At 41.0% G+C, this 15,000-nt stretch overlaps 1 protein-coding gene across 1 annotated transcript in view; it reads left to right on the top strand.

Moving 5' to 3' along the window:
- LOC138029053 (tripeptidyl-peptidase 2-like) overlaps positions 1-15,000 on the top strand; it is a 39,320-nt gene that overhangs the window by 23,538 nt on the left and 782 nt on the right. Inside the window, exons 28-41 of the mRNA XM_068876730.1 lie at positions 1,126-1,170; positions 2,299-2,495; positions 2,698-2,776; positions 3,995-4,099; positions 6,056-6,111; positions 6,193-6,289; positions 6,411-6,467; positions 10,254-10,327; positions 10,462-10,510; positions 11,303-11,369; positions 11,481-11,537; positions 11,940-12,001; positions 13,345-13,467; positions 14,700-15,000. The exon at positions 14,700-15,000 is cut by the window's right edge and continues 782 nt beyond it. Of these exons, the coding sequence (XP_068732831.1) occupies positions 1,126-1,170; positions 2,299-2,495; positions 2,698-2,776; positions 3,995-4,099; positions 6,056-6,111; positions 6,193-6,289; positions 6,411-6,467; positions 10,254-10,327; positions 10,462-10,510; positions 11,303-11,369; positions 11,481-11,537; positions 11,940-12,001; positions 13,345-13,467; positions 14,700-14,789 (1,158 nt within the window). The 3' untranslated portion in view covers positions 14,790-15,000. The remainder of the gene's footprint in view (positions 1-1,125; positions 1,171-2,298; positions 2,496-2,697; positions 2,777-3,994; positions 4,100-6,055; positions 6,112-6,192; positions 6,290-6,410; positions 6,468-10,253; positions 10,328-10,461; positions 10,511-11,302; positions 11,370-11,480; positions 11,538-11,939; positions 12,002-13,344; positions 13,468-14,699) is intronic.

Raw genomic sequence — 15,000 nt, 5'->3', positions numbered from 1 at the left:
TAAGTTGAAGACCTATAATAATCACTATATTTAAATCTCAAGGTTATTCAGCCGAGTGCAAAGGCTCTACTAACTGGGGAGCCTGACTACAAGTCAGTTGAAATCAGAACAAATAAAATCAAATCAAATGTTGGTTTTTGAGGAGATGGCAAAACTGAAGTACCTGGAGAAAAACTTTCGGAGCAAAGTAGAGAACCTACAAACTCAATCTGAATCCGGAATTCGATTCCCGGGTCACATTGGTGGAAGGTGAGTGCTCTCACCACTGCGAAAACCCTGCTCCCAAATCCCTTTATTTTTCCTTGGTGACTTGGTGATAATCCGAAAAAATCCGAGTGCATCTTTGCCGACGGGAGCCGAACCGACGACCTGCCGATTACATGTTCGGATGCTCCACCACTGAGCTATAGGAGACTCGTGAGAGCCAGTCCATTAAACCAGGTTCATGCAGGGTTTTCGATAGCTTTTAAAAGTACCTTATTCGATAATGAAAGTACCGGACATTGTTGTTTTCCGTTGTGAGGCCAATTGCCTTGGGAGCGAACTCTCAGAGTAGCCTGGGTCCTCCATAAAATTACTGTACAGAAATGCTGTTTACATTCTTGAATTTGGAGGGAAAAAAGAAAACTAAACTTATCGCGTGAGTAAAATGCCAAGAGACCGATTCTTCCGTTTGAATAAAATAAGACGATATGACTTCTTGATAGTCTGGAGGATTTATTCCGCGTGATTGTCTTGTGTTTATTCAGCCCATGACTTCCTGAGATACCCAAGTCCAAAATGAAAAAAAAAGGAAGCAAAAGAGGTCAACACATCTGCAAATTCATGGCGTCAAAGTACCCGACGTGAAATGGTAAACATCCGGCCTCAAACAAAAACCGCGTTCATGTGACAGTTGTCCTGCCATACCGCTCGGATCTAAATTTTCGAAATGGAGCATTTTTCGCGATTGTGCTGATAGTACCCTCGATTCACTGTTGAATCTCTTCATTTCATTCCCCAGGGTTTACATATGACATCTCTTTCAGTACAATATTTAAGTTATCCAATGGCAATTTTCATTAATTCGTTCATTTCAAATTAAATATTCATTCGTTTGGTCCTGCTTTATGCATTTCATTGCAGTACTCTGTCAAGTTGGAAAAGGGAGACTATGTTTTGAAACTCCAGGTAAAATGTAATTACTTATAGCCGAAGTGCTTACTCCTCATTTTCTCAAATTAATGCATCTTCGATCAGTGACCAAATGAGTCTTATGGGTACATTATTTTGGAAATATTCGATCCGGACATTCGGTGATTGATTGATTTTCCACCCAATGGCAAAATTAATCAGTGAAGGAAAACAAACAGTTTTATCAAAAGAAACTTATGCTTCAGGCTCATTAATATCAAGCACTCGGAAACCCATAAGGGTTGACACGTGTAACGCGCGTTCACAGCTTCCGAATATTCAGTGCGAACTGATTGGTTGAATGTTTCAGTGCTAAGTACCATATTTGGAAACCCCTCGCTCTTGTTGTTCCAAATATGGTACTTAGCAAATTGAATATTCAGAAGCTTGTTTCCCAGCACACAAGGGGCCGTTACACGTTTCAACCCTTATGGGTTTCTGGTTTTATTGAGTATAAACGTACTGTAATACGCGTTCTTTTTCCCAATTCGTGCGTGGCAAGCAAAAATGCCAAACTAACGTCTATTTAACAATTAGACCCGTAGCCCTTGCGGGCTACGTGTCAATAGCCCATGAGGCGAAGCCGATTGGGCTATTGACCAGTGGCCCTTGAGGGCGTAGGGTCTAATTATTTTGCTATCACCCGACTAGTCGGACCGAAAAGGCTATAATAAAGTTAGCAAGTGCAAGTTGAAGAAATATTCATTTGGGAATAAAACCAAAAAAAAGCGTCACGCTTTTCACTACTCGAGTACTATTGCTAATAGCCCTCTGGTAGCGTAGCCAATTAAAATGCAGGACTTGCATTAGTCCACTAGTTGTGTGCGTCTTGCCACTTGCTTGTTATTTTTGAAGCCCTCATCCCACTCATTAGAACTGACTTCAAAACCGGAAATGCTTTACACTGTTTCATAGGTCCAAAGAATTGCATTCTTTTGCTGTACTCCTTTTCCCGCGATTTGCATCGGATGCATGTGCTGACATGCTGAACGCTGCTGGGCGCCCATTTTCCCGCCTCTTTAACGTGCTCATACATTTTCCTTTGTGATTGGTTTTGTCCTTTGTTCTGCTTTCCTGTGATTTGGGAGACGTATTTGGTAACCTTTGGCTTTTTTGATGGTGCAGATTCGCCATGATAACAAAGATCAACTTGATGAAATCAAAGACACCGTGGTGTTAATAGAACAGAAGCTCTCTCCTTCTATAACTCTGGATACACACTCCTCGCGTCTTGCCTCTATGAAAGCCTCCAAATTCACTTCATGTACACGAGCCGCTGGCGTGAGCTGTCCTGTCTACATCATGCCTTTAGCTGATGACAAGTAAGTAACATCTTGGTTTTTTCCCCAGTCAGTTTTCTGCTACAATATAGGTTTTTTTTCCAAAGGTGTTAACACTTCGTCAAAATTTCCGGAAATTCCCTTTCAAACCCTTTTTTGGAAAATCCATCCGAAAATCTAGCACTAGATTTCGAGGTAATCCTTTCACACCAACCGGGTTTTTCTTTTCCATTTTTCAATTTAGGATTCCCAAAGCTGCCAAACCCGGAAACATCCTCAAGGGAACTATTTCATACGTGAAGAATGACAATGGGAAGAAAGCGGTAAGTCCGGCAGAGAATTTCAATCCCAATCCCAAGTTCAATCCAGTATCTTATCGGTACTTGGTTTCTGTAAGGTAAAAAAGCGAAATTGAAAATGCTTTGTTAAATGAACCTAGTTCAATGGTCTGAGCTTCCACGGGTCTCCCGTATCTTACAGGTAGAGCATCTGAATTACAATCCTGGCCAAAACGTTTGGGGACACACCATTTTTGACCCCTTTTTAGGGAAGATTTATTCCAAAGTATGTCTATTTCCAACCTTCAACGACAACCTTTCTTCCCATTACCCCTAAACAATTTCGAAGACTATGCCTTGGATGATATATTTCATAAGTGTTTCACCTCAAAGACTCAACATTTTTTAGGGGAGAGGGGGTAAATGGTATTTTCGTAAAAAATGCTAACAGTGTCCCCTTATCAAGTGAAGCTATGATCCTCGCAGTGATGAACGCAATTTTTACAATTGCGTAAAGAAGCCTGTGGCTCAGTTGGTTAGAGCGTCGCACCGGTATCGCGAGGTCACGGGTTCAAACCCCGTTGAAGTCCTGAATTTTTCAGGCTTCTTTACGCAATTGCAAAAATTGCGTTCATCACTGCGAGGATCATAGCTTCATTTGATTTCATATCCGCAGTTCATGTATGATTCATTTCATATATCATTTCATCAGTGTCCCCTTATGTTTTTGCCAGGATTGTAGTATAATTGGAAGCCCGGTTGTACCAGCAGGAATTGCACAGTTTTGAGAGCACTGGCCTCTCGCCGATGTGGAGTGGGTTCGATTTCTAGACTCGGCGTCATATGTGGGTTGAGTTTGTTGGTTCTCAACTCTGCACCCAGAGGTTTTTCTCCGGGTACTCCGGTTTTCCCCCCTCCTCAAAAACCAGCCTATGATTTGATAGAGCGGTTTCAATTGAGTGTCGAAAGTAATTAGCGAATTGCTTTGGTTTTGCATTGCTTCTGTCAGTGATTGGTTCAAAGTTCTCGATCTTTTTTCATAAGTGAAACCAAAACCAATCGTGTTTCGCGCGTGCACATTTTCCCGCGCTTTGTGTCGGCTACGTGTAATTGCTTCGAGTTTTGATTGGTTTTCTGGGTTGTCTCCGTCCTTTTTGATTGGCCAAAGTAATTACTTTGGTTTTGGTTTTACGACACTCAATCGAAACTCGCTCTATGAGTGACGTGTTATCATTGACGTGTCATCTCTCATGGCTCCCACAGTGCACATATCCAGTTCAGTTCATTGTTCCCGCTACACCAAACAAATCAAGCAGCGGCAGCAAAGGCGACAAAGCTGGAGCCAATTCAAAAACGCCAGAGAAGAAGGTATGAAGCATTTGATGAAATGCTTTATCACTATTTAGAAAACAGTCCTAAGAAAATACGCGCGCTGATTGGTTAAAAATCGTGTTTCTATAACTCGATGGAGCTGTTGACGTAATGATGGCGCAAGCAAAGAGAATTTACATTTCGATAATTAGAGTTATCAAGTTGTTTTCCTTTTTCTCGTCGCGTTGTTTTCTAAAAGAAATAGAAAACATGTACTCCGTGTTTCTATTGAGTTACAGAAACACTCGTGAAAGTTTGGGAGATCTCGAAAAAGCTGTGGAAACACTCGCCTGCGGCTCGTGTTCCCACAGCATTTCTCGTTCTTCCCAAACTTTCACTCGCGTTTCTATAACTCGATAGAAACACGGTACATGTTTTCTATTTCTTAAGTAGTTCAGCAAGTTACTCTTTCCAATCGAATGAATGTGATTTCTTTTTGTGTTATACCTTTTTGAAATTTATTCAGTTATATAACAAGTGATAACGAAAGTCAACGAGTCAATGCCCCTTTTAACCCGTGAAAACGTCATTTAATAGTGCTAGTTTATGTTTCTTAAAGTGCTTCGTGATTATTCCAGTTTGTTCAACTTCCACAAACTATCCAAACTATTCAGGAACTGAATTGGGAGGAATAGTGTTGAAACTAAGAAAGAAAATCAAAGATTTGCCTTGTGCGCTCGCGCCTTCCTTAGAACTTGAAATTTGTTCATTTCACGTCGCAGATTGGCAGACACAGAATGGGAAAGAAACGTACAAATTTTTCAAAGCGCACGTGCAGAACCATCGTTTTGCTCATTAATGTCTATTGTTTGGTGGCCTTCTCGCTGAGGTTGTCGTCTTAGATTTAAGGTCCGTACTGACTATTAGGGCTGTGGGAGAAGAGTCAGCACAAACTTGAAAGCAATTCGCCTTCCACCAATGATTCCGGGCGTGATTCCTGGGGCCCGTTTTTCGAAAGTCCCGAAACTTTTCGGGCCTTTTTCGGGTGTCATAATTCCCTCTGTATCTTGAGAACGGAGAGATTTCAAGTCAATAAACTTCACTATCATTTTTGGTGTTTGTTATCGTGAAAACATGGCAAAAGAACAGCTTGTGATAACAAGTGAATGCAAGTTTCGTAAATGGCTTCTCGAACCCTAAGAGTTTTCGGGACGTTCGAGAAACGGACCCTTGGACTCGTCTCCGAGCGGTTTTCCATATTTGGTACTCAAGTTTTCCACTTGCAACTAAACCCAGCGTTTGATTTGATTTGCACTCTCTCCTGTCGACGGTGCACCTGAGCCCGGCTATGTAAGGTTGACTCGTAAGTGAAGTATATATTAAGCCCCGTTCAAACGGTCATGATAGTTGATGATAGTTGATGATAGTTTCAACTATCATTCACTATCATTGACTATCATGTTTGCGATCAAACGGTCCATGATAGTTCATGATAGTTGACGAAATCGCGCAATATGCTGGCGTAGCTAACTGGTACCTAGTCTCCTACCGCGCGCGATTGTAAACAAACATGGCCGTGCCTCGTACTCATCTATTAGGTTGCATATCAAACTACTACTCCACTTCTCGTTGTCTGGTTTTTTAGCTTTTTTAGCTTTTCTCACTTTCTCGCTTTCAGCGTCACTGTCGTCCGAATATTCGTCCAAATTATTGTTTTGTTGTTCCTCACAGGACGATGGCAAACTTGCGGTGGCCATATTGCATTGAGCCCGCCTTGGTTACCCCCGCTGACCGAAAAACTATCATGCACTATCATCCGCTCGGTCAAACGGAAAAAACTATCATGAACTATCATGTCGAATTTGAACATGTCCAAACTGCATGATAGTTGATGATAGTTGATGATAGTGAATGATAGTTCGTGTTCAAACGTGCGTGATAGTTGAAACTATCATCAACTATCATCAACTATCATGACCGTTTGAACGGGCCTTTACTGTTTTCTTCCTTCAGCCCCAACAGCAGTTTGAAGAGGCAATGAGAGACCTGAAAATTTCTTGGATACCAAAGTAAGCCCTGCTCTTTTAGGCGCACAGAGATAACAAAACTTGAACGATCAGTAGATTTATTTCATTTCATTTGCTCTTTAGACTTGAAGATGCTAGTCTTTTTGACGATTTAGCTCAACAGTATCCTGATCATTTACCGCTGTTCGTAGCACAGCTTCACTTTTTGGATAGTTCCAAGGTGGGGTGACTTTTAAAGTTTGTCAGTTTTGAGATCTCTTACTTACTAGATTCATTTTCAATGCTATTTTAACACACTCTCTTTCTCATTTACATGTATTTCGTTTCTTTCTGCCGTCCAGGAACGTCTTCAAAAGCTTCCTCAAATTGTAAAAGCGGCGGAAAAAGTCATACAGATGGTAAGCAAGATTAATGATAAGAATGACTTCTACAACCATTAAGTGGTGCTTCTTTTTCTTTCCCATTGTTTGTTAGCTGGTGTGACACTGACAGGCAATTGTGTGAACTCAGATGCAGACATTCTTTTGTCTCGTTAAAGGGGCACCGTCCTCAGTGCTAAATTTACTGTTTTTAGGTCAAAACTAGATACAAATCTAAATTAGTACTCAAGCTCTCGCGTACATGTATATAACATTCCTGACAACTCACTGAGATGATACGAAATATAATGTGGCACAAAGAGCTATTAGTATTTAACTTTTGGCGAATTTCGAAGGACAACGTCTCCGAACTTGAAAAAACTGGCCAATTTTTTCAAGTTTCAATCCATTTCCATCCCCTCCATCCTTGGCTGCAAACAACAATATCTAGGAAGATATCAAAGTTTCTATTAGAGGCAACGTGCTATGTACTAGTGTGCACTACAAACCTACTGATTCACACAGTTATTTGTTGTATTCATCGTCACATCCATCACATGTCAAGAACTCCATTCCTTATTCTCAATTTCTTAGACTTCGACGTCTATGTAGTGATGACTCCGATTTTTCCAGCAAATCAGAGGAGATGTGCCAGTTCTTCGAAAAACGTGGCTATCCTGTCTCTGTGGTCAAAGCGGGCCATCATCGCGCCCAACAATTTGATCGACAGTCGTCACTACAAACGTCACAGAAAGATAAGAATGACAGAATTCCATTCACCCTCACTTTCCATCCTCATAATCACGCAGTCAAAAGCATCATTCTTAGTAATTTTAAATTACTCCAAAATGATCCCGAGACTGGTAGAATCTTTTCGCAACCTCCACTTATTTCATTCAAACGCGACAAAAACGTAGGCAACTTTTTAGTTAGAAGCGCGCTCAAAACCAACGAGCAACCCGGCACTTTCAAATGCGCGCGCTCACGATGCAAAACTTGTCTTTTCATTGTTAACACTAGCAAGATATCGGGACCTAAGCGATCTGTTAAGATCACCGATCGTTTCACATGTACCTCCGCAAATGTCATTTATTGCATAACCTGTACGTTATGCAATAAATTATACATTGGTGAGACAGGTAGACGACTAGGTGACCGATTCCGCGAACACCTTCGCGATGTTGAGAAGAATGACAAGGATGCATCTAAGCCAGTCGCTCGCCATTTTAATCTGCCTAACCACTCCAAAAAAACACATGGCTATCTGCGGCCTTTCCCTACATCTAGGTACGACGGAAAGCCGCAAGAATCTGGAACAAAAATTCATCTTTCAAATCGGCACCCTTAATCCTCACGGTATTAACGAACGCTTTTCATTTAATTAATATATTCCTACTTTTCACGTTGCCATGTTACCACCAATAGCGTAGCTCCTACTCTACTATAAAAGCTACACGTAACCCATAATCCCTCGATTCGCTCTGACGAAGGGCTAACGCTCGAAACGTCAGCTTTTAGAATCTCTGTACGGTGGTCAATTTACATTATCAACTCCGTTGATAAACCAATTTTTTGTATACTACTTCCCCACCGACGCAGCACCACAGTTTCTTTAGAAACTACCCCTTCATTCAAATGTAAACTAGACCCTCCGTGAGGGTACACTGGGTTGCCTGTGGTACGTGCACCGTTCCAGACAATTTTTTTTCAAGTTGGGCGGTCATTAAGAAGTCATACCAGACGAGGCCCTTTGGCTCACAGGTCCTCACACGTTCGTACGACGAAACAGACCTGTCCTTGCGTAATATGTAGCTCTAACAGTGCACGATATTGTTTTGGTATTGTCTATCATTGTAGTGCCATGGTAGAAGTGTTGGGTAAATAGTCTGCGAAGACATGTGGTTACTAGCAAAGTACTAAACCCAGAAAGATTAAAGAAAATAAATGGGAAGTGAGAAACACTGGCTTCTGGGCTGACATGTTGATTAACTTCTTTTGACCACAAGTTTAAGCGTGCCCTCTAAGCATCTGACAGCTTTGTAATACCAAAGTTCACTGAAGTTAAGCCCTTTTGGGCGGGGTTAGTGTTTGGATGGGAGACCAAAATAATATACCCCTCATAAAACAGAAGAATCGGACGGAAAATACTATTAACGCTAACAAATGCGAACTCAGCAAGGTACAGATTTTGTTAGCTTGCTTTATGCAAAAACAAATATTGATGCAAAAGTAAATAAATATTGATACAAAGTTTTTAGAAAGAGCAGAAGGAAGTTTCCAGCACGATCGCTCGAGAACAACATATTTACGACATGAAAACAACATTTACTTTGAACCGTGAATATAGAATATAAAAAGTTACGATCAGCGACAAACATTTTGGGGGATTTTTGCAACGTTCTATTTGTTATTGTACGTTTTGGCTGCACAAATAAATCGCAAAATCGAAAGTGACATCGCCGGAATTCAGCGGGCGCCGTGATGAAGTTACCGCGGCATGTTTACTCACCAAACGGGGAAGTATCTGTGTCAAATGATGGCAAGATACCGGGTTTTTGTAAGTTTCTTTTTCTGTCAAGTGTTATAAAGTTTGACAATGAAATGAAAGATCACAATCGCCCAAGTCTTGTTTATGCAAAGTCAAATTTTTTACTCTCCAAGACGCGTACGACGTTATTTATCACCAGGTAATTCCATCATTTTGGAAATAGCAGCTACTTTATTATTCAACTGCGTCACAATTCTTCACTGATTTTGGGGCTCATTTTGTTGAAACTCAAGCAAGCTTCCAACAGGCCTGTGAACCCTTCCAGCTTACAGAGCAATACTAAAAAACTTCTCCCATATCACATTTCAACCTTAAGCTCGAAAATTCAATACACAACATGATATTATAATTCACAAAGGCAGAAAATACCACAGAATCCTTTTCCAGCGAAAAATTTATTGAAACAAACAACATATTTGCTCTTAGAGGCGAAAACCTCTTCCTATTTCATTGCGTGCGTGAAGACAAGAAACTCAATCGTGTCAAATTACCGTGTACTTCAGGGAAATACAGCTCACTTTGATTTCGTCTCGACGGGCGATAGATTGTTGTCGAAGTCCAGTACTCGTCGCTTTTGAGATTCCTGCCTAGTTTATCCAACTGACTTTCCATTATTGAGCTCCATAAGGGTATATTTTGTTTAAAGATCGACTAAAACGCCATTCGCGTTACATGACTTTCGACGCCATTGCAGGCTAAGTTAATAATTCTACTGTGTCCACCGGAGAAATCTACGCAGTTCCACTACCCTCTCGATCCTAAGAAAAAACGCGCAGAAGGCTCTATGCAAAAAGACACCACTTACCAGGGCAGTGACAGGCAAGACTTTTACCGACACGGAAAAAAATAAAAAAACGACGAAATCAACGCAGACCTCGACTGGTTTGCCATAGGCAACCCAGTAATTAGCTGCGAGTCGATTTTTGATGAGGGAGTACCCTGAGAAAAGAAGAAGAAGAAGAAGAAGAAGAAGAAGAACAACAACAACAACAACAACAACAACAAGCAAATTAGTGTTTTAAATCAAAGTGGCACATTTACGTCACCTGAGTTAAGGTGATATGAAACGAGGCCTTATTTCATCTGAATCATCCAAGAGACAAGCGAGTCTAATCATCCATAGTTGCCATTTGATGATTGTCAACACTTTCCTTACTTACTTTAAGACCTCGAGTGTTTGTGCGTCATTTGAACCCCCAAACTCCCGTCTGCCCGGTAAAACTCCATTGCTCCTTCGACTTCCTTTCTCTGTCTTTCGCTTGACTATATTTCGCCAGATTGACCGTGCTGAGTTGTCCAGCTACTACGGCATGAAGACTGATGTGCGTCCAGATGCAGCATCGATCAAAAGGTATCGTGCAAAATTTGTTCTCTTATGTAGCATGCCTAGTTAATTTCAGTCTTGGTTTGAGAAATAACACAAAAAGACCCTGAATTGTCTGCCCTTGTTTAGTCTTTTTAACTTCGCGCTTTTTTTCTTGGCAGCGAGAAAGAGAACCAGAAGAATATATTGGTCGACGCTTTGTGTCGTAAGGTAAGGAGTGTTTTTGTGTGGATCTTGTTTACGTAGGTTCGATATCAAGATCCGAAAAGTGGTCGACTAAAATTGAAAAACAAATGAATGAAGGGGGTAGTTTCTAAAGAAACTGTGGTGCTGCGTCGGTGGGGAAGTGGTATACAAAGATTTGGTTTTATCAACGGAGTTGATAATGTAAATTGGCCACCGTACAGAGATTCTAAAAGCTGACGTTTCGAGCGTTAGCCCTTCGTTCCATTCGCTCCATTCGCTGATGGATTCGCTCTGACGAAGGGCTAACGCTCGAAACGTCAGCTTTTAGAATCTCTGTAAGGTGGCCAATTTACATTATCAACTCCGTTAATAAAACCAAATCTTTGTATAAAATTGAAAAAGAAAGAGAAGTTAGTGGGATTGGGTGGGGAGAAATGGGCTGGTTTTGAGTGTGGGGAGGAAAGGTTAGGTGAAAGCTGCGTGGCGTGAAGAGGGTAGTTCACAAGTATTTAAAAAGGAGAGAACATCTGTCGAGTTTGTAGACTCGGAGCGAAGAAAGGAGGTGGGAATCAGTAGGAGAAAGGCGAGTAGTGAGTAATTAATTAAGAACTTTCGATTGATTCTTGGAAGGAGAAGAACTTATAGGTGACTTAAACACTTCCTGGTTCCCAGGACTTTTCTCCGCCCGCCCAACTCTCGCGGAAAAAAAACCCAAGGAACGAGGTTGACTTTAGCATTGTTTGTTAAAATTATAGGTGGGAGTTTGAGGTCGTGTTTTTCAGTGTATCCAGCCCTTTATCTTTCGTTTGTTTCCAGGGTATTGCTCTTGCTGAACAGCTTTTAAAGAAAGCGTCAGACACCACTACCAGTGGAGAAACGCCAGGTTTGTGTAATAGTACTTCAAGAGGATTTCCTATAGACCTGAGATTCACGACACTATAAATATTGTGACAAACTCCTTTTTGAATGTTAAACCTTTTCTTTAATAAACTAGACGCTAAAGACGATGTCGGTGGTACAGTGGACAAAGTAGAGACGGAAGAAGAAATTTGTAAGTGGGAAATGCCCTTAAAATTCTTCTCTTTCCCTTCTTCAAACATCCTATATCCTGCAGTTCAACAGTTTTCTAAGCAACTTAAGCTGTGGCGTGAGTAGCCTGGAACAAATCGAAGCTTGAAGATTAGACTGTGTTTTGCCACAGCCATATTTTCCTTCGCTTCAGTTTTATTTTCGAAGCGAGTCCGATTACATCTTTCTGGTCTTAATTATAGTTTCACTTTACATATGAAAGAAAACAACTTGTATCCTCACCTTGAATAAGGGGCTCCACTGAAACTAGGAAACGCCAGACACAACACAGAGATGCGTCACAGCAAATTTTGTTGTGTTGGTATTTGCTGATTCTGTTGTGTCATTTCTTTATGTTTGGCTCAGTCTCCTTTTTTTCTTTTAGACGACAAACTTAACGATACTTTCAACGAACTTGTCAAATGGGTGGACGTATCAGATTCAAAGGTAAGTATCATACAAGATTCAATGATTTTTACAGACTGCTCTTCTAATGAAGGTCAAAACAAACTCAAAAAAGTTGCCACGCGGGAAATCGTGAGTTCCACTCCGGCCGTTAAAGAACCCACACACTTTAACCTCCGGTTTTGTGGTCTGTCCTCTCGCATACATGCATGGGTTGGGTGGGTGGGTGAGATCAAATATTGGTTCCCTGTCGCCTTTACAAGATGACGACCGATCTCACCCTAGAGAAAGAATTGTAAACCGCCGTGAGACTTTGTGATATGTGCGGTATATAAATTCTAAACCATAGGCATAACTATAAGTTATGATTTGTTGAGAATGTCACTTGTCTTGATACACTAGTTGCTTGCCTTAGACTCTAAGTGATTTTTCAGTCGTCCTTTCTCTCGTTGCCAAGCAACTGGCATCCTTACTCTTTGAAATTAATATAATAGGCCTTTTTCGATATATTAAAATTCAACTTGAAAGTAAGGTTAATTTAGGGGAGAAAGACAAAGGAAAGTGGATTATATGTTAATATTTTTAACATTCATCCTAATTGTTTTTGTCCTCACTGCCTCACTATCAAGCTGAATATTGATATTCGAAAATGGTTTATTGCCCACTTTCGATATATTAAAAATTCAGTCCTAAAGAAAAGGCATCATCTCGAGGCTCTGAGGAATAAACTCATACAGAGCCTCGAGATGATGTCTTTTGTTTAGGACTGAATTTTTAATATATCGAAATTGGTCTATTGTTGCATTCTTTAAAGATTTTTAATCCAATCACATCTTGTAGCGATGAAAAAACCAAACCAATTGTAAAATTACTTTCAATACTCAATTGCAGGGCTCGAAATTGCGACCAATACGGTCGCATTTGCGACTAAATTTTTCCCTTTGCGACTAAAATATCTGGAGAAGTCGCAAATTTGCGACTTGTTGTCACCTTCGTTCTTTCGAAACAAAAGGGTTAGCAGTTGCCACTTTGCTGCTACTTTTGCTAAAATAAACAGATAAATAAATAAATGACAAAATTATTTTGTTTCTCGCTGTGAATTTTCTCTGAAGGTAGCGTAATTGCATAGTAATTTAGCTGCAATGTTACGTGCACAGCTCCATTCCTTCGATCATTCGCCATTTTCAGCAGTTTCTTTACACACAAGTAATGCGGGCTCATATTTTTCTGCTAAACCGCTGACAACACAATGCAGCGCGGCGATTTTGCGACTAAAATTTGCGAAATTGCGACTAAATTTTCGTATCTTATCGCAAAATGCGACTGTATTTTTTCGTTAATTTCGAGCCCTGAATTGAGAAACCTTCTTGCGATTTCCTTTTCAGGTGTTGCCGTTCTACATTCGTCGCGCGGAAGCTTTAAAACTCTACGGCTTGGCCCTAAAAGCGTCCTTGAAACAAAACGGAGATGGGGCGCAAAACAAGGATAAGGACAACAAGCACATTGAGGTTGATTAATTCTTCGTTCCGTACTGAAACAATTTAAACTCAACAGAAACATGATTAAGAACCCCAACTGGCAGGGAGGCGAACAGTTGACTATTAACAAAGAAATGTTCCCAAGTTCGAGTTTTTTTATTCCCAATTATTCCATCAGAGATCAACCCTAGTATTGGAATTGGGCCCACACAAGGACAGAGAAAAACTCTGACCAGGGTGGGATTTGAACCCACGACCTTCGGATTTAGATCACCGCTGGCCAGAACGGGAGCAGACCATGGGTTTGTGAGATGTCATTCACAAGGACAAATTTCGTTCGGCCACAGCCTAATTTAGATAATCGTTAGTAATAATTTCGGACAACAACTAACGATTATTTACAAAGCATTGTAAAGTTGAATCCGGGACAACCGGAAACAAATCCAAACCAGAGGCCAGAACGGGATTTGAACCGACGCAATCGCATGCACCGCGCACGGCGCACCAGTGGTTCAGTTGGTTGTGCATCGGGCTGTCTCGCGGAAGGTCGAGAGTTCTACTCCGGCCGGACCAACACTCGGGGTCTTAAAATAACTGAGGAGAAAGTGCAATTACACCCGCAAATGGTTAGACTTTCAAGTCTTCTCGGATAAGGACCGTAGGGCGGAGGTCTCGTCTCATAGCCTATGTTGGAAATCAAATAGTATGGGAAGTTAAAGAACCCACTCACTTCTCGAAAACAGTAGGAGGCTTTGTCTCCGGTGTTGTGGTCTGACCTAATCTGGTCGGGGGCATCTTTCACTTACTAAATAAATTTTTAAGTATAGGTAATCACTTGAGGCCGAGTACTATTAAGGATTAATTGCACGAGTGTTTTGGAAATTTTCCAAAATTGCCCGAGTCGCGAAGCGACGAGGGCAATTTGGAAAATTTCCAACACACAAGTGCAAGTAATGCTTAATAGTACGAGGACTCATGCGATTACTTGTTTATCAATAAAGGGCAAAATTACTCTTGATTACCAAAAATGCCCTCGATTAAGAAAAAATGCCCTCTGTCTCAGCCAATCAGCGCTCAGTAATTTTGCCCTTTATTGATGAACTGGGTAACAAGCAGTCTGGCCAAAGTCCCCCACAAAAGCATTGTAAATTAGTCCGGAAAAGGCTCGAAGGGGAGAGACTGATAACTTCACTTTACTTCACTTCGCCTAACGCCAGAGGAAACGTTTTGCTGTATTAACAATACTTTTTTTTTTGTTTCAGCTGTTTGAGAAGCTTGGCTGGGATCATTGTGTTCGATCCAGTAAAGAAAGCCTTCTGGTCAAATACCCAACCGCGTATCAACCGTTTTGATCCGGTACCATGCTCTTAACTCTACATCATTTGTATTTGCAGTAAACTCGAGAAAAGAAAACTTGCATTTCAGTAAAGGCGCGGTTATATCAGGCAATTTTTCTTGCAACTTGTCTCGCAATTTTGTTGCGACAATAGTTCTCAGAATGCGAAACAAGTTATTTGATGTGTGTTACACTAGGCAACGCGTGAAGTTTAGGCAACTTGTCTT

Source organism: Montipora capricornis, chromosome 13 (genome assembly GCF_036669925.1).
Source record: "Montipora capricornis isolate CH-2021 chromosome 13, ASM3666992v2, whole genome shotgun sequence".
Taxonomy (NCBI): Eukaryota; Metazoa; Cnidaria; class Anthozoa; order Scleractinia; family Acroporidae; genus Montipora; species Montipora capricornis.
This window is presented reverse-complemented; position numbering and strand designations above follow the sequence as displayed.